Raw genomic sequence first — 19,913 nt, forward strand, 5'->3', positions numbered from 1 at the left:
CTTTGAGTGATTCCTTTATTTGCACATAGATAGCTTAGGAGACTCCAGCATTTGGTCATGCCCTAGTTATTAGGCACAGAGAATGAGAAAGGACCGACAGTTTTGTGGGTGTGGGGGTCCCCGGTTGGGATTCTCCATTAGTTCGTTCTATGCACATGATATGCATATTTGCAGATCTTAAAGTGACTGTTCTAAAATTGAATTTAATAAACAGGTCACAGCAGGAGGCTGCTGAGAAACCACTATATCCAGTGGCCAACTTCGCCTTTTTCTGGGTTTGGACCAGTCCAGGGGCATTGTTAGGGGGTTCCACCTAAATTTCAGGAGAGAGTCTCCCTAAATCCCCCATGGCCCCACCTCCATAGGTAGTGATAATGGAGGCTCCTCCCTGTAATGTCACTGACTCCTCCCTGTGATGTCACTGGATCCCAGTTCTTTTAAGGGCCTCACATAGCAATGCCTCTGGCCCAGCCCCAGCAACCCCTCCCCCCAGAAATTGGGAAGTCTATGCCCCAACTTTTGGCATTAACAGGTCAAAACTTTCCAGTGTTGGTTGAAGTCTCATCTTGGCCCATGCAGCTGCCAGTTTGGTTTCTCTTACCTCCGAGAACTGTTAGGAGTTCCTTGAGTTGATTTTCACTGACTGCTGGAATAAGGAGTGGTACCAGGCCCAGGTGAATCTGTAACTGATTGACCGGTGGTATTTCACGTATTCATAGAATTGGAACTGACCTCTGGGGGGAGGGGGCAGAAATGCTTGTATGCAGGATTTAACAACGCAAGGTGAAAGAACTGCCAACAGCATCCTTAAATTCTATAATGCAAAAGGGGTTCTTGATCTTCCAGCCACCCAAAAGGTATTTCAAGTGAAGGCAGTTGCAGAAAGGCTCTGTGGCGCTCTGATCGGCCCTTCCTCTTCCAGCTCTGCTCCTCTTCAGAGGATTCAGACCAAATTCCTTAGAGCGAACCTGCAGGTCCCCAGATGTGTCCCGAATGTACTGACATGACTAGAAACTGGCACTTTGACAATGGAAGCCAAAATGGCTTCACTCCATTTCTGGCTGGAAAGGAATTTTCAGCCTGAGGGACTAGTCCGGGGTGGCCAAACCGTGGCTCTTTCACACAGATCGTGTGGCTCCCAAAGCTCCCACTGCCCTGTCGACCAGCTTGGAGGAGGCAGTTCTCTTTAAATCACTTTCCCAAGCAAAGCCAGCTGGGAGCTTGGAGAATGCAGTAAAAGTTGATTTCTTTTCACCTCTCTCTCCCTCCTCCCTCCCCATCTATTTTCCTCCCTCCCTTCCTTCCTTCCACCCTTCCTCCATCCCTTCCTTCCTCCCTTCCTGCCACACTTCCTCCCTCCCTCCTTTCCTTCCTTCCTTCCTTCCTCCCTCCCTCTTTCCTTCCTTCCTTCCACCCATCCTTTCTCCCTCCCTCCATTCCTTAAACAAGAACACGTTTTTAATAAGAGAGACTGACATATTTGGACTTCAGACTTGACTAGTTAATAGCGAACATATTTTTATTGTTTGGACTCAGCAACGCATCAAAGAAATACGCCTTGACGTTCTTGCATGCATATAAAAGGAACTAAAGCCGCACTGCAAATAAAGATAAAAGATTCTGGGGCAGTAATTTCAAAATGGATATCAGCATTCACCAAGAGAAATCAATTAAACGTTTCTGTAAAAACCACAGTATTCACTGATAGAGAGTGTGCCCGCTGTGCCTCAACGTGATGCACTTCTGTGGGCTTTGTTTTTGCTGCTGGAAAAAAAGAACACCGTCTTGTGTCGCTGCACTGAAAGAGTGAATGATCCAATCGTTCTCGATGCAAGCACACAGCAGTCCTTAGAGGAGGAGGCCTAGCTGTATATCTGGATGAGTAACTGAACTGGACTTCCCTCCTCCTATCAAGCCCAAAACAGTGTCTAGGAAAATGCTAATTTTTAAAAAGAAATTTGTAGAAATGGACTAGCTACCTCCCTTCCCACCACTGTGGGTAAAATACATCGCGCTCTGTCGCTCACATGAGTTGCTGGAAGCCAAACCTCAAAGGGGTGTAATTCAGTAATATGCCAGTGCCACGCAGGTGGGTATGGACCAGTGTACCCTCTAAGCTGAGTTAGTGTGAGCTAATGCTCAGTTTTTTAGCCTCTGGCTCACACATTCTTGTCTTAGCTCAGGAAAAATGGCCCCAGAGCAAACTAATTTATGCAGGAACTCACAACTTTAATGCCAACAGCTCACAAAATAGAATTGTTGCTCACAAGACTCCACTGCTTAGAGGGAACACTGGTATGGACTTGTTGCAGACTCAAGTTAAACAAACCTTATTTCTACAGGGTACTGCTCAGGGCACTGCAAAGGCCAGAATCTAAGTGCACGAAGGAAAACAAACAAAAAGACAATTGCTAACCAAGATACCTAGAACGCAGGTTACATCTGGTCTTCAGCAGCTGCAGGATTCCCCCATCCCTGGTGCATCTCTAACCCTCGTTAGCATCATTCTCTCTGTCATCCGACACAGTAAAACACACATTCAACATTTTTAGAACTGTTTCATTTAGCAGACTTATTGCATTTGCTGTCATCACCAGTGGGTTTTTGTGGCTGTATTTATTTTCACTCCTCTTTGTTTCAATAGGAAACATTCCTGGGTGTCAGACTTTGATGTCTGCAGTCTCTTCACCCCTCTGGCCTCTTGAGGTCTTGAAACCAGACGGCCAAAATACCTTCCTGAGCAACCTACCAAGCCACGAGTGGTTAAAGCACACAGGAAAAGAAGGCTTCACAGCGAGATGGTGGCTAGAGACCTTCCCCATTAGTTTTGTGTCGCCTGATCTTTCCTGACTTGCTCTCTCCTCTGCCTCTTGAAGGAGAATGCTAAGAGAAAGAGAAGAAGAAGAGGAGGAGGAGGAGAAGATTGGATTTATACCCCACCCTTCATTATCCATTACAGGGATGGTGGCTCAGTGGTAGAACATCTGCTTGGTAAGCAGAAGGTCCCAGGTTCAATCCCCGGCATCTCCAATGAAAAAGGGTCTGGGCAAGTAGGTGTGAAAAACCTCAGCTTGAGACCCTTGGAGAGCTGCTGCTAGACTGAGTAGACAATACTGATTTTGATGGACCAAGGGTCTGATTCAGTAGAAGGCAGCTTCATATGTTCATATCCAAAGGATTCTCAGAACGGCTTACCAATCTCCTTTCCCTTCCCCTCTCCACAACAGACACCCTGTGAGGCAGGTGGGGCTGAGAGAGTTGTAACAGAAATTGCTCTTGAACAGAACATCCTTGAGAGAACTTGTGGCTGACCCAAGGTCACAATAGCAGGTGCAAGTGGAGAAGTGGAGAATCAAACCTGGTTCTCCCAGATAAGAGTCTGCGCACTTAACCACTACACCAAACCGGCTCTCCGAAAGTACCACTGAAATGAAAGACCAGAATGGCATTTGCTCATTGGCGGCTGTTTCCATGCCAATAACCACCGGTGCCTTTTGGGCTTAGCATTTTGTCCAGTCATTTGAAAATTAATTCAAATCTGGAGAACTGACTCACACAGAAAAAACACTTGCTGCTTCTGAGGATGGTTACTCTTCCAGGTATTGAACCCTGTCAGGTCTAAGAGTGAAATGTGGTTCCAAGTGGAATTTAGAAAGGAAGTGTGTGACAGAAGAACTCGCAGGGTTTGATTGACCAGTCTTGGTTGGTTCCTACGACAGCGGTCTGCTTTTTATCACCCTCCAGTGTTTTTTCAACCCTGTTTTGTCCGAACACTAACAAACACAGATCCCTATTGGTGATTCTTTTAATCTGCTAAAAACATTCCCACGATTCCACACTGCCCACTTATATTAAGAATTGCTGCTTGCCATTCCCATTTTGTCTGATGAAGTCTGCTTAAGAGCATATGAAAGCTTCCATTCTGAATAAAACTTAGTTGGTCTTAAAGGTACACTTGTCTACTGCTTTGTTCTACTGAGCCATATGTTTGCAATTTGTGTGTGTATGTGTGTGTGTGTTTTATGAAGAATGTATATCTTTTACAGGGTGGAATTATTTGGCAAACAATACTAAAATAACTTAAAATGGGCTCTCTTTTCCTAAGCAGTTTCCGGTTATTTTTCCCGATATATTTTTCTACAATCCTTAGGAATGACTTCCTCGAGCAAAATCACATGGCTCAGCGCTACAAATTGGACATATATATTGTCGATGCTAAAGAAATCGGAGCGGTTTTCCATTCTCCATGGGTAACCCCAATTGCCACCATGAATGTGAGCGCCTTTGTGCGCGTGCATGTGTGCACACATCCTCGCACATACACAACTACTTTTCCCAGCTAGAGCACTTAATCAGCAGTGTTTGTGAGAAATTATGCCCAAGGAGGCATTCAGATTGCTTTGGAAAGCACATGTTTTATGGGTTCAATGTTCTAGGGGTCCCAAAATGCAATTAAAAAGTCATTTCAATGCAAGCATGTAAAATAACTTCAAGTCACTGTGCATGGTGACATTGAGGTGGCTTTTTTGTAGTGTTTCATCCATCAGTACTGGGGGGGGGGGGGATACACATGAAAAGAAGTGAGAGCTGTAGCATCTTACGCTGACATCACACACACTAAATAATGCACTTTCAATCCACTTTCAATGCACTTTCCAACTCGATTTCACTGTGGCTAATTTCACACACATAGGATAACAGATCTTGCCTCACTAACCTGTTACATTTCTTTGAGGGGGTGAACAAACACGTGGACAAAGGAGACAAGATAGATGTTGTTTACTTTGACTTCCAGAAAGCTTTTGATAAAGTTAACCATCAAAGGCTCCTTAGAAAGCTCGAGAGTCATGGAGTAAAAGGACAGGTCCTCTTGTGGATCAAAAACTGGCTGAGTAATAGGAAGCAGAGAGTATAAATGGGCAGTCTTCACAGTGGAGGACGGTAAGCAGTGGGGTGCCGCAGGGCTTGGTACTGGGTCCCATGCTCTTTAACTTGTTCATAAATGATTTAGAGTTGGGAGTGAGCAGTGAAGTGGCCAAGTTTGCGGATGACACTAAATTGTTCAGGGTGGTGAGAACCAGAGAGGATTGTGAGGAACTCCAAAGAGATCTGTTGAGGCTGGGTGAGTGGGTGTCAACGTGGCAGATGTGGTTCAATGTGGCCAAGTGCAAAGTAATGCACATTGGGGCCAAGAATCCCAGCTACAAATACAAGTTGATGGTGTGTGAATTGGCAGAGACTGACCAAGAGAGAGATCTTGGGGTCGTGGTAGATAACTCACTGAAAATGTCAAGATAGTGTGCGTTTGCAATAAAAAAGGCCAACGCCATGCTGGGAATTATTAGGAAGGGAATTGAAAACAAATCAGCCAGTATCATAATGCCTCTGTATAAATCGATGGTGCGGTCTCATTTGGAGTACTGCGTGCAGTTCTGGTTGCCGCACCTCAAAAAGGATATTATAGCATTGGAGAAAGTCCAGAAAAGAGCAACTAGAATGATTAAAGGCCTGGAACACTTTCCCTATGAAGAAAGGTTGAAACACTTGGGACTCTTTAGCTTGGAGAAACGTCGACTGCGGGGTGACATGATAGAGGTTTACAAGATAATGCATGGGATGGAGAAAGTAGAGAAAGAAGTACTTTTCTCCCTTTCTCACAATACAAGAACTCGTGGGCATTCGATGAAATTGCTGAGCAGACAGTTTAAAGCGGATAAAAGGAAGTACTTCTTCACCCAAAGGGTGATTAACGTGTGGAATTAACTGCCACAGGAGGTGGTGGCGGCCACAAGTATAGCCACCTTCAAGAGGGGTTTAGATAAAAATATGGAGCAGAGGTCCATCAGTGGCTATTAGCCACAGTGTGTGTGTGTGTGTGTGTGTGTGTGTGTGTGTGTGTATATATATATATATATAAAAAAAAAATTTTGCCACTGTGTGACACAGAGTGTTGGACTGGATGGGCCATTGGCCTGATCTAACATGGCTTCTCTTATGTTCTAATGCACTTTAGCAGTCCTTTGCAGTTGGATTTTCCTATTCAAAACAGGAAAATCTATTTGCTACAGTGCATTGAAAGTGCATTATCCAATGTGTATGAAATTAGCCCGTGTGAACTGGTTGGAAAGTGCAGTGAAAGTAAAGTGAAAGTGCAATATTTAGAGTGTAAGATCCAGGGGTCATTTTGTAGAAAGACAGGTGGTGGAGCTCATCCAGGGATTGTTATGCAGTTGCAACTAATATTCAATGGACAAGGTGGGAAGGAGGAGGTGGAACTCTCAGAAAGGTTCAGGAGCTGTGCTCCTGTGAGCTCCCCCTGAATCTGAGTAAGATCACAGCCTGAGATGATTTGACTGTGACCAAGATGGCAGATCCCATGTTGTGGATATTCCAAAGAGCAAACTTGAAGGCATTTTTCAACTGTCTGTTGCATCTTTAACAAAATGCGAATTTCAGTTCAGTCCTAATTTGGGGCCATCATCTCTCCGTGGGAGAGACCAAAAGGGAATTCAGATGACCCAGACAACTAATCAGCACGGTTATCCATGTCAGAACACCAGCCAATTCTTTTTTTTTTTTTGGTCGGTAGATTTCAAGCATCTACCAATGCTGCCATCTAATCCAAAAGGACCAATTTTGCATGCAAAGTGAAAAGCATTTTAAATGCTTTCACAGTATTTGGGGCTGACAGGTTTAGGGGAAAAAAAAAATAAGTTGAGCACCGTTGAGAAAAGAAGCCACTTTGAATTGCAACTACTCTGTCTCCAGGTGCAAGGTTCCACTCCAGGGTGGGGATTCTCTAATGTTATGATAGAGCTACTGTGGAAAGCAGGAGGGGGGGGCGGGAATGTGATTTTTCTCCCCCTTCCCCTCACATTTACATTTTTATCTATGCCTACCATTTTGTCTCGTTAAATGTCAGCTTTTAAAATCCTGCACTTTCTTCATCTCCGTCTTGGGTTGTGCCCTAACCTTCTCCCCCTCCCCCAAATGCCATCACTGAATAATAAATGGCAACTTGAGTTGGAAGCAGAAGTAGCAAGAAGGTGTGTAAATGGGCACGGTGCTGTTGGTGGGGGCAAGAGAAACTCCGAGGATGGAGTTCAGCCAGTTGAAGTTGTCTTAGGGCAGGGATGGCCGAACTTGCTTAGCATAAGAGCCACATAGAATAAACATCAGTTGTTTGAGAGCAGGGAGGGGGGGAAAGAAGGAGGGAAGGAAGGAAAATAGATTAGGGGAGGGAGGGGGAGGGGGAAAGAAAGCCATTTTAACTTTACATGCATTCATGAGAGCCAGTTTGGTGTAGTGGTTAAGTGAGCGGACTCTTATCTGGGAGAACGGGGTTTGATTCCCCACTCCTCCACTTGCACCTGCTAGCATGGCCTTGGGTCAGCCATAGCTCTGGCAGAGTTTGCCCTTGAAAGGGCAGCTGCTGTGAGAGCCCTCTCAGCCCCACCCACCTCACACAGGGTGACTGTTGTGGGGGGAGAAGATACAGGAGATTGTAAGCCACTCTGAGTCTCTGATTCAGAGAGAAGAGCGGGGTAAAAATCTGCAATTCTTCTTCTTCTTCACCAAGCTGCCAGCTGCCTTGGCTTGGAGAAGTGATTTAAAGAGAGAAATGACTTCTCCAAGCTGGCCAGTAGGGCAGTGGAGGCTTCAAGAGACACACAATATGTGTGAAAGAGCCACATGTGGCTCCCGAGCCACAGTTGAGCATCATTGAGAAAACCGCATGTGTTTGGCTGTTTGTGTTGAGAAAACCACATGTGTTTGGAACTGCATGTGTTTGGCTGTTGAGCCACATCCCCAAGTAAGTTCAAAGAGCCTTTCCTTCAACCTGGAACCAGGGGTCATTTTGTAGAAAAAAAGGTGCAGGAGCTCAGTAGCATATTCATTTGCAAATGTCCAGGGATCTGTGCGCAACGGGGAGAGAACTCCCCGCTGCATGCAGACTAGGGTTCCCATTTTTGCATGCGCGTTGCGCTGTGTGGCGGACACTCTAGCGATTCGGGAGGGGAAAACTCTATGGTACCTACTGTATCATAGTTTTCACTTCCAAATTGCTAGAGTGTCCGGGAAAATCATTTTTCTCAGAAACGCCTAGAGCAGCTGACGTGTGGCATCGCCAGCGTAATGATGTCACTTCCGGGTGATGTCATCATGCTGACAACGTTGGGGGAGGTTCCCCCCACCGGCCCAATGTGGGCTGGTGGGTTGGGAACCTCAAGAACGGGAGAAGCCCCGCCCAGCCCAGGGGCTTGGCAGCCCTAATGCAGACCCTGGCTGCAGAAAAGGGCAACTAGAATGATTAAAGGGCTGGAGCACTTTCCCTATGAAGAAAGGTTGAAACGCTTGGGACTCTTTAGCTTGGAGAAACGTCGACTGCGGGGTGACATGATAGAGGTTTACAAGATAATGCATGGAATGGAGAAAGTAGAGAAAGAAGTACTTTTCTCCCTTTCTCACAATACAAGAACTCGTGGGCATTCGATGAAATTGCTGAGCAGACGGGTTAAAACAGATAAAAGGAAGTACTTCTTCCCCCCAAGGGTGATTAACATGTGGAATTCACTGCCACAGGAGGTGGTGGCGGCCACAAGTATAGCCACCTTCAAGAGGGGTTTAGATAAAAATATGGAGCACAGGTCCATCAGTGGCTATTAGCCACAGTGTATGTGTGTATATAAAAATTTTTTGCCACTGTGTGACACAGAGTGTTGAACTTGATGGGCCGTTGGCCTGATCCAACATGGCTTCTCTTATGTTCTTATGAGGTTCAGGAGCTGTGCTCCTGTGAGCTCCTGCTGAATTCAAGCCCTGCCTGGAACTATACCACTAACCTATTTTGGGAACTCCTGCAGTCCTTGATGCCTGGAATTTGGAGTGTCCCAACACCTTTTGGTGATACCCAGCCCCAGAGATTCCCCACTCCTCCACTTGCACCTGGAAAGATGTTTTTGCCATATATGGTGGCAATGCGACTATGCTAAAAAATACTGGGCTTTAATTAGTACATGGATCAGAAAAATTCTTAAAATTAACTTACCCCACGTGCCAGAATTGTTCCTTTTAAGCATCTGTAGAAATAACCTCCCTAAATCTGCCAATAAATTATTATTACATATTGTTACTATAGCCAGAATTACTATAGCCAGAATTCTCTATGCTAAATACTGGAAGACATCCTTAATTCCAAAGAAAGAGGAATTTATTGCAAAATTATTAGAAGCCGCAGAGATGGATATGTTGACTACAAGATTACGAGAGGGTAATATGCAGAAATGTAGTGAGACGTGGAATCCAGTCTATCTTTGGGTGAAAGGAAAAGGTGTAGACTTGGAGCAATAGAGCTTGTAAACTGATGACCCCAAATGCTCCTTGTATGATTGGGGATCTTGGAGTGATGTTAACTTGGTTTAGGTTAGTCTGCTGTATGAATGTATGATTGTTATTAGTGTCATTATTGTTATTTTGTGTTTTTATATTGAGTTGTCTTGTCTTTTTTGTTTTTCTTTATAATAAAAACTGTAAATTATGTTAAAAAAAAGAGATGTTTTTGCTTGCGACGGGGGTGCCAGGGCTCCCCTGTGATTGTGGCCAGAGGGGCTGTGGGAGGATAAGGGCGAGGGGGTGGGGGGAGATGAACTGTGTGTGTCCTGGTAGATAGATCCAAGTGGGCAGCAGCCACATTGGTCTGAAGCAGTTGAACAAAGCTGTAACTGGTTGACAGATCGCACCCAAAGAGTGCTTGTGAATGGTTCCTCATCCTCTTGGAGAGGAGTGACAGGTGGAGGGCCTCAAGGATCTGTCCTGGGACCTGTTTTGTTCAACATCTTTATCAATGATTTGGATGAAGGAATAGAGGGAATGCTTATTAAATTTGCAGATGATACTAAATTGGGAGGGGTTGCAAACACAGAAGAAGACAGAAACAGGATACAAGATGACCCTGACAGGCTGGGAAACTGGGCTAAAACCAATAAAATGAATTTTAACAGGGATAAATGTAAAGTTCTGCATTTAGGTAGGAAAAATCCCATGCATGGTTATAGGATGGGGGAGACTTGTCTTAGCAGTAGTATGTGCGAAAAGGATCTTGGGGTCTTAGTGGATCATACGCTGAAGATGAGTCAACAGTGTGATGCGGTGGCTAAAAAGGCAAATGCAATTTTAGGCTGTATCAACAGAAGTATAGTGTCCAGATCACATCGTAGATCCACGGCTTCGTGGCAGCACCAGGAACCAAAAACTTGATGTGATTGGATTGAGGGCTTGGAGGGATCCGAAGCAGAAATCATGTGGATCCACGAGGATCCGTGGTCCAAAATCAAGTTTTTGGTCCTTGGTGCTGCCACGAAGACGTGGATCCACGATTTCTGTGGTGCAATACTTCCATGGACATGATATGTGATTGGATTGAGGGCTTGGGGGGGATCCGAAGCAAAAATCACATGGATCCATGAGGATCCGTGGTCCAAAAGGAAGTTTTTGGGCCCTGGCGCTGCCACGAAGCTGTGGATCCATGATTTCTGTGGTGCAGACTCTGCTCATGGACATGATGTGTGATTGGATTGAGGGCTTGGGGGGATCCGAAGCAGAAATCATGTGGATCCATGAGGATCCGTGGTCCAAAATCAAGTTTTTGGTTCCTGGCGCTGCCACGAAGATGTGGATCCATGATTTCTGTGTTGCACACTCTGCTCATGGACATGATATGTGACTGGATGGAGGGCTTGGGGGGATCCAAAGCAGAAATCATGTGGATCCATGAGGATCCGTGGTCCAAAAGCAAGTTTTTGGTCCCTGGCGCTGCCACGAAGTCGTGGATCTACGATTTCTGTGTTGCATACTCTGCTCATGGACATGATATGTGATTGGATTGAGGGCTTGGGGGGATCCAAGGCAGAAATCATGTGGATCCATGAGGATCCGTGGTTCAAAACCAAGTTTTTGGTCCCTGGCGCTGCCACGAAACCGTGGATCCATGATTTCTGTGGTGTAAACTGTGCCCATGGACATGATATGTGACTGGATGGAGGGCTTGGAGGGATCCGAAGCAAAAATCACATGGATCCATGTGGATCCGTGGTCCGAAAACAAGTTTTTGGTCCCTGGCACTGCCACAAAGCCATGGATCCATGATTTCTGTGGTGCAGACTCTGCTCACGGACATGATATGTGATTGGATTGAGGGCTTGGCGGGATCCGAAGCACAAATCATGCGGATCCATGAGGATCCGTGGTTCATAACCAAGTTTTTGGTCCCTGGCGCTGCCACGAAGCTGTGAATCCACATTTTCTATGGTGCAAACACTGCCTATGGATATGATAAGTGACTGGATGGAGGGTTTGGGGGGATCCGAAGCAAAAATCACGTGGATCCATGAGGATCCGTGGTCCAAAATCAAGTTTTTGGTCCCTGGTGCTGCCACGAAGTCGTGGATCTATGATTTCTGTGGTGCATACTCTGCTCATGGACATGATATGTGATTGGATTGAGGGCTTGGGGAGATCCGAAGCAGAAATCATGTAGATCCATGAGGATCCGTGGTCCAAAAGCAAGTTTTTGGTCCCTGGTGCTGCCACGAAGCCGTGGATCCACGATTTCTGTGGTTGAAACTCTGCCCATGGACATGCCATGTGGCTGTATGGAGGGCTTGGGGGGATCCGAAGCAGAAATCATGTGGATCCATGAGGATCCGTGGTCCAAAATCAAGTTTTTGGTCCCTGGCGCTGCCACGAAGCCATGGATCTACGATTTCTGTGGTGCAGACTCTGCTCCTGGACATGATATGTGATTGGATTGAGGGATTGGGGGGATCCGAAGCAGAAATCATGTGGATCCACGAGGATCCGTGGTCCAAAATCAAGTTTTTGGTCCTTGGCGATGCCACGAAGCCGTGGATCCATGATTTCTGTGGTGCAAACTGTGCCCATGGACATGATATGTGACTGGATGGAGGGCTTGGAGGGATCTGAAGCAAAAATCACGTGGATCCATGAGGATCCGTGGTCCAAAAGCAAGTTTTTGGTCCCTGGCGCTGCCACAAAGCTGTGGATCCATGATTTCTGTGGTGCAGGCTGCAGCATCTGCCCATGGACATGATATGTGATTGGCTGGTTATCTTGGCGTGGCCCAAAGCAAAAATCATGAGGATCCATGAGGAGCCGTGGTTTGGAAACATGTTTTTTCAGTGCTGTGGCGCCAGAAATTTGTGGAAGCAGGATTTTTCTGGTGCTGCCTATAGTCTAAGAGAGGATCTACAACATGATGGTGGTTTGATTTCATTTCACCATAAAAATCACATGAATTCATCAGGATCCGTGCTTTGGAAGCCAGTTTTTGCACTGCTGAGGCGCCATGAATTCGTGGAGGCATGATTTTTGTGGTCCTACCTATAGTCTAAGACAGGATCTATAGAATTACAGTGGTTTGATTTCATTTCAATGTAAAAATCATATGAATTCATGAAGATCCGTGTAGATCCGACTTTTACCCAGACCCATGCTTGACAACACCGACTGGCCACAGATTCCTATCCGGACAGGCAAAAGCAGGGGTGGCCAAACTTGCTTAACGTAAGAGCTACATAGAATAAACGTCAGATGTTTGAGAGTCGCAAGACAGGAAGGAAATAGATGGGGGAGGGAGAGATGAAAGGAAAGCAATTTTAACTTTACATGCATCCTTGGAGCAGTGATTCAAAGAGAGCAATGCCTTCTCCAAGGCAGCTGCAAGGACAGCGGAGGCTTCAAGAGCCACAGTCTGGTCGCCCTTGGGCAAAAGGAAAAGCTGATTCAAGCAGCCACGAGCACTCGCCTGGGCGGACAAACTCACCGAGGAGGACCTCCTGCCGCCCGGTCACTTACTCGGAAGGAGGCCCCCGTCCCTGCACTGCCTCTTGCCTTCGTTCACACGTTACTGCCCCGAACACGCGAGTCAGGGGGAGTGGCGCGTCTGAACGCCCCCGTTCGGCCCGGGCAGCAACCCGCCCCGCTGAACGGCCAAGACGAGTCACGCAATGCGCATGCGTCAGACACGCCCGTGTTCCCCGTCCGGCTTGTTTGCCCACTACGTCGCGCATGCGTAGACCGAACCCCTCCGATAAAGGCCGCCCCCTCGGCGTGCGCATGCGTGCTCGTTTTGGGTCGCGGGGAGAGGGAAGCGGCTCCGGGCCGGGCTCCTCCAGAGGTGCAGCGCCGCCTCCCGCCTGCGAGGGGAGCCGCCGTGATCGGGCAGAAGACGGCAAGAAGCGGAGCCGCTCACCGGAGCAGCCGGGCGGGAGAAGCGGCCCTCCAAGCCCAGTAAACATTCTGAACAGTGTGACGCGTCGCTTGCACTCCTCGGCAACAAGGGCCATTGCTGGCTCGGGAGAGAGAAGGAAACATTCTAGAAGTTAGAAAACAGTCACATTGTGGATATCGCACATCTGTGAAGACTAGATTTGGGGGTGGGTAGACAGTGCCATAAAAGCTGCATAATAAGGCCAAACTTAAAAAAATGCAGAAACAGGGTTTCAGAAATTAAGAGTGTGTTACAGTAGTCTAACATCCCAGTTACTGTGATGTGGATCCAATCTGGCCAAGGAAAAGAGTAATCTTCCAGGCTAAATAATTTGGGATGACCCTTGTACTGTTAAGTAAGTCAGTGAGGGTCAGCTGAACTCCCCCAAATATGAAATGTATAATGCCTTCCAAGATCTCTGCCTTCCCCACCTACATCACCTTTGTCTTGACAGGATTCAATTTCCGCTTGTTCATCTTTAACCATGCAGTTGAAAAACATTAAAACAGAAATAGTGCATTCAAATCATATTAAAACTCTTTATGCCTCTCTCTCTATGCATTTTGCCAGAGTTTAGTTTGTCTCAAAAGCTGCACAGACTAATTCTGTCTGCAGCATTGATTAAAAGCTAGGAGAGCAGAAGCCCCCACTCTCTTCCAGGAGATTGCCCCATAAATATGGAGCAGCTGCTGAAAAATCTTCCGCGCAGAGTGTTGCAGGACATACTGTAGACAAGTAAGGTAATGAAAATAGAGTTTTTTGGTAAGAATGAAGTTGTGCAGGAAAATGCATCCCTTGAAAGTTAAAACAAGCAACTGTTCTGGTTCACCTGTGAATTGGGTTTTTCATTCCCCACCACTGCTCCCCAGAAGAAGGAGCCCCTCCCATTGCATGAGGCTTGCATTCTCCCCCCCCCCCCCTTGCTAAAGAATGTGTGTTCCTTGAGTGGCCACATTTTTGAAAGGCTCACCTCACCTCAGAAGCCATCATTACATGTGATTTCTCCTCCTCCTCTCTTCTTCTAACAGAACATTTGGCTGGCTGCTTCCTTTCGAAGACCTGATTCTTGACAGAAGAAAGTTTTATTTTCAACTTGTAGGCAGCTAATCAGTGCATAAACTGGCACCACGCATAACGTGGCCTGCTATATACTTACCTGCCTCCCTTGTCCATAAGGGGCGGGATTTTTTTTTAAAAAAAAGTCTCCTAAAAATGTTTCCTTCTCTCTCCCTAACCAGCTAATGGCCTTTGTTGCTGAGGAGTGCAAGCGTTACACTGTCTACCCACCCCCAAATCTAGTCTTCACTTGGACCCAGATGTGCGATATCCACAATGTGAGTAATCCTGAAAGAATCTCCATGGGGCAAGAGCCAGTCATGGACTGAATCTGTCATTCAGGTCTCACTTAGTGACTGGACATCACCAGTAGTACCTTCCTAATGTACAGGTTTCTGCTAGATACACATCTTGATGAACCATAAAGGAGTGTGGTTTAGGAATCCTACCCAGCCCTCAACATCTCCAGAATTTAGAAGTGGGCCAGTCTACAACCATCCCTTTCCTTTTGACTGACTCAGCTGATGTCCTTTTCCCATGCTTCCTACAGTATGCACAGTTCTCTCTTTGGGGGTGGGTGCAAAGCAGTGTGTGATTGGTTACTTTACAAAATCACCTCCTCCCCCTTCTTGGAAACTCCTCCAAGTATGCAAAGGCTCTTAGCTTGTCTCTGGGTGGCCGATTGTGCTGCTGCTCTGGTCACAGTGGAGCGCAGTCACTTTACTCTTGGAGGAGCAATAGATAGGTGGTAGCTGGGAGTGGCTTGCTTAAGGCCATGCAGTGAACTTCTGACTGAGCTTGAAACAAGGACTTCCATAGTGTGCATCTCATGCTTCTCTTCTAACCACTCCACTGAGGAAGTATGCATGCACATGAAAGCTTATATCCAGAATAATACTTCATTGGTCTTAAAGGTGCCCCTGGACTCGAATTTTGTTCTGCTGCTTCAGACCAATGCAGCTATCCACCTGAACCTTTTGCCAGTTTAATGCAAGAGATTGAGAACCTAGACTGCCTCCAGGAGTCAGTTTGGTGCAGTGGTTAAGTGTGTGGACTCTTATCTGGGAGAACCAGGTTTGATTCCCCACTCCTCCACTTGCACCTGCTAGCATGGCCTTGGGTCAGCCATAGCTCTGGCAGAGGTTGTCCTTGAAAGGGCAGCTTCTGGGAGAGCTCTCTCAGCCCCACTCGCCTCACAGAGTGTCTGTTGTGGAGGAGGAAGGGAAAGGAGATTGTAGGCCACTCTGAGACTCTGTCCTTAAAAGGGCAGCTTCTGGGAGGGTTCTCTCAGCCCCACCCACCTCACAGGGTGCCTGTTGTGGAGGAGGAAGATATAGGAGATAGTGAGACGCTCTGAGTCTCTGATTCAGAGAGAAGGGCGGGGTATAAATCTGCAGTCATCTTCTAGTGCTGAAGTGTGTGGACTCTTATCTGGAAGAACCGGGTTTGATTCCCCACTCCTCCACTTGCACCTGCTGGAATGGCCTTGGGTCAGCCAGAGCTATTGCAGGAGTTGTCCTTGAAAGGGCATCTGCTGTGAGAGCCCTCTCAGCCCCACCCACCTCACAGGGTGTCTGTTGTGGGGAAGGGAGGTAAAGGAGAATGTGAGCCATTCTTGAGACTCTTTGGAGTGGAGGGCGGGATATAAATCCAATATCTTCTTCTTCTCCATCACTGGTTGGACTTATTCATGCCTCTGTGAAATTGTATTTTGAGCAGTGGTTCCAAATTTAATGATGGTGATTTGAAGAAGGGAGAGCCTCTTGAAACACGTCCAGTTTAAACCCGGGAGAGGTGTCATCACTTATCTAAAGTCAAGAGCTCAGAGGAACTCTACTGGAAATTAACCAGAGTTTTGGAAACTAACTAGAGACTTCTATATGGACTTCTTTTTTTGCATTCTAGACACGAATTATGGTTCTGGAAATGTAACTTTGCATTGTTGAGTGCATGAGCATGTGAATAACAATTATAACATGCTAATCTAACTAAGATACAATTTGTTTTGTGCTAATATAATACAAGAGGCAAAGGCCCCACTCCTTCCCATCACAAAAGGCATGAATCTCACATCAATTAACATGAATCAAATCCTATATTTTATTGTATATTGTGATGTTCTGCCCATTGTGCTGAGGCAAACCCAGATTTGCCACTGAGCTTTCCAGAGCCCCTTTTCCCAGCACATGTTGTTCTTTCTCCTTCCTTTGCAACATACCTGGGAGATAGGTGTAACCTGCTTTGCAATTCTGACCAACATTTTGGGTATTGCAGCCCTCACTTAGAAAGCGCTGAATGAAATCTATCGGTATTGCAGACCCCATTGAGAGCAGGAATGGCCAAGGGTGGCTGTTAAACTTTTCTGCTTTTGCAACTTCAGGTGAAAGTTGTCATCTTGGGCCAGGACCTGTATCATGGACCCAGCCAAGCACATGGCCTCTGCTTCAGTGTCCAGAGACCCGTGCCACCTCCACCCAGGTAAGGTTTGCCTTTGCCTGCATTGTGTTAGGATCAGACACACAGTTCTCAGTGGTCTTCCTATTCAAATCAGCATGCCATTGCTTTTAAATGGGTATCCAATTGCTGCCCACATTAAAATGGGTATTGCAGACTACTTGAAACAAAGTTGTTTATTAGGAAGTGTTTGGAAGGCGCTGTTGCAAAACCCTGTTTCATTGTTTGTTTGCAGCCTAGAAAATATTTACAAAGAGCTTGAAACAGACATAGAAGACTTTTCTCATCCTGGCCATGGAGACTTGACAGGGTGGGCCGGACAAGGTGATCGAGTTTCCTCTTTTGCTTTCTAGACTGGGCTCTTTCCTTTGTACCCCATCAGCATCTGGCAGGAAGGAGCAGATTTCTTCCTCCTGTGCCCTGGCAGACATTGGAGAGTCTCCTAGATCATTTGGCCGCTCCCGGCAAGGAAGAATCCGCAGGGGCTACTGCTACAGCTACATCCCCAGCCCTAGCCGTCTTTCGGCTGCTGAGAGGTTACCCTCTCTTGTGCAAGCTGTGCTTCTCCGTCGTGGATGGCAGCTGAGGGAAGTCAGACAAGCTTATTGTTGCGTTCAGACAAGCTTATTGTTGCGTTCACTTTCTGCAGCAGATGGATTTGTGGTTTGTCCACCTGTGTATCCCCATGTGTTTTAGCCTCATCTTTATGCCTTATGTCTCCCAGTGAACCCAGACCACGTGCATCTGTTGCGTAAACCATCAGTCATTGCTTGCCTGTGCTCATGCCTTCCTGTGTTGTGTGTACTTCAGGAGTCCTCTTGTTCAATGCTGTCCTCACTGTCCGAGCACACCAAGCCAACTCTCACAAGGAGAAGGGCTGGGAGCAGTTCACGGATGCGGTGGTGTCTTGGCTGAACAAAAACCTGGACGGGCTGGTCTTCATGCTATGGGGAGCCTATGCTCAGAAGAAGGGCAGCGCTATTGACAGAGTAAGTACATCTGGCCTTTTCCATTCATAGAGAAGTCAAGTCTGCTTGGGCAGCTCTTAGGTTGGCTTAGCTGGGTAGGATGGCATGCAGCGAGGCGTCTAAACCTAAGTTCTTACTTCCAGCAGTGGCCTTTACAGTGTATTTATTTTATGGGAGGAGGGCACTCAGCTATCCAGCAGTGAGACCTCTGTGTTTAGAAACGAGTCACTGCTAGCTACTGAGTATGGAGACTGGATTTCAGAGGTTGGGTGCGTCTCCCTTCCACTTTTGATCTTCACCGGCAGAAGAGAGGATACTGATCCAGATAATTTTTTGACCTTGTCATGCCGCAATAATCATTCTGCAACACAGACTCTTTCCTTCACACAGTAGATCTTAACCACTCTACGCACAAGAAAAAAGTTTTGAGTTCAGTGGCATCTTCTAAGACCAACAAGGTTTTATTTTGGGTATGTTTTTGTACACAAAAGCTTATTCCCGGCAATAAACTTTGTTGGTCTTAAGGGTGCCCACTGGACTCAGATTTTGTTCTTTTGCTTCAGACCAATATGGCTACTGACCTGAATCTCTCTACTCACTGCAAGCCCAAATGAGAAGTCCTGGGTCTGTAGCATCCTAGGCAAATGAGACTCATTTAGGTGGTCCCTTTATTTGATCCTGGCACAGTGCAGTAAAAAGGTAAAGGTAGTCCCCTGTGCAAGCACCAGTCATTTCCGACTCTGGGGTGATGTCATATCATGACGTTTTCACAGCACTTTTTACAGGGTGGTTTGCCATTGCCTTCCACAGCCATCTACACTTTCCTCCCAGCAAGCTGGGTTCTCATTTTACCGACCTCAGAAGGCTGAGTCAGCCTTGAGCCGGCTACCTGAACCAGCTTCTGCTGGGATCGAGTTCAGGTCATAAGCAGAGAGCTTGGACTGCAGTGCTGCAGCTTTACCACTCTGCCACAGTGCAGTAGGGTTCTTGAAATTCTGGTTTGTTTGATTCACCTTTAGGTTCCTGGATAAATGCCCAAGATTTAGATTCTGCTGCTCTGTTTTGAAATTTTTTAATGTTCACTGCCTTGGGGGGGCGGGGGCTGGGTTGTGTGGAAAGGTGGCATAGAGATGTTTTTAATAATAAATTGTGGTGGTATATTAAGCACAGGTGGGAATGATGGTGAAATTAGCTCTCTCTGCTCTCTTGCAGAAACGCCACCATATCTTACAGACGGTTCACCCTTCGCCCCTTTCTGTGCACAGGGGTTTCTTCGGCTGCAAGCATTTCTCAAAAACAAATGAATTGCTGCAAAAATCTGGAAAGAAGCCCATTGACTGGAAAGCACTTTGAAAGGCTTGTGTCCTTTTGGGAAGGTGCTGCAGTCTATGACATTTAAGAGACTCAATCTTAAGAGCTTGAAGGAGTCCAGAAATTTTATTGTTGTGTTTGAGACAAGTTACCTAAACAGTCTTCTTCAGCCCTTTGTTCTGGATTAGTTCTATCAACTGGGTGGGATTATTCCCAAGAGTCTTTTTGAGGCTTAAAGAAATTGGTATAAAGAATTCACCTTCTAAGTGCATTTGAGCACAACTTAGAATTGGCTGTAAGGAGTGATGTAACGTCTTGTTCTCAGGTCACTGCCCAAGAAAACATTCTGTTCTGTGCTATTGTAGCACACTTCTTCCCCCTCCCCCCAAATCCCTGTCTTATTACCTGTTTTCGAGGAACATGCAAGTACCTCTTCACCTCTAACAGCGAAGAAGCTATTTTTCATTTTGGACCTCTTACAAAAAATCCTGCTAGCAAAGCCGTTGCAACATTCAGGTCTTCCTATGTTCCCCTTTTATACGTGATAGGCTATAAACTTTGCTGTGAGCCACAGTGCTCCATGTCAGCAGTTTCTGTGGCCTGAAGAGACTGATGATCTGTAGCACCATCTGTGTGGAAAGATCTGTGGTGCTTGTACATCCCCATGCGAATGTGGGGAACGTGATCACTGGTCCCTAGCCTGTTGCATTTAGTCCTCAATGTTAACGCTGCCATGCCCCGGATCTCTTGAGGATCCATTCTAGGGCTTGCTCCCCCACTGGCAAGGGCCAAAATGGGGTCCTCATAAAGGCATCTCTGCTAACAGGTATTCACTG

The 19,913-nt window shown here is 46.5% G+C and overlaps 1 protein-coding gene across 1 annotated transcript in view; it reads left to right on the plus strand.

The window, feature by feature from the left end:
• LOC132590867 (uncharacterized) overlaps nucleotides 1-19,404 on the plus strand; it is a 28,437-nt gene extending 9,033 nt beyond the window's left edge. Inside the window, exons 3-9 of the mRNA XM_060263798.1 lie at nucleotides 4,151-4,298; nucleotides 12,791-13,249; nucleotides 14,527-14,622; nucleotides 16,725-16,822; nucleotides 17,034-17,122; nucleotides 17,609-17,787; nucleotides 18,979-19,404. Coding sequence (XP_060119781.1) covers nucleotides 4,151-4,298; nucleotides 12,791-13,249; nucleotides 14,527-14,622; nucleotides 16,725-16,822; nucleotides 17,034-17,122; nucleotides 17,609-17,787; nucleotides 18,979-19,119 — 1,210 coding nt within the window. The 3' untranslated portion in view covers nucleotides 19,120-19,404. The remainder of the gene's footprint in view (nucleotides 1-4,150; nucleotides 4,299-12,790; nucleotides 13,250-14,526; nucleotides 14,623-16,724; nucleotides 16,823-17,033; nucleotides 17,123-17,608; nucleotides 17,788-18,978) is intronic.
• Nucleotides 19,405-19,913: the final 509 nt, after the last annotated feature.

Source organism: Heteronotia binoei, unplaced genomic scaffold, assembly GCF_032191835.1.
Source record: "Heteronotia binoei isolate CCM8104 ecotype False Entrance Well unplaced genomic scaffold, APGP_CSIRO_Hbin_v1 ptg000890l, whole genome shotgun sequence".
Classification (NCBI taxonomy): Eukaryota; Metazoa; Chordata; class Lepidosauria; order Squamata; family Gekkonidae; genus Heteronotia; species Heteronotia binoei.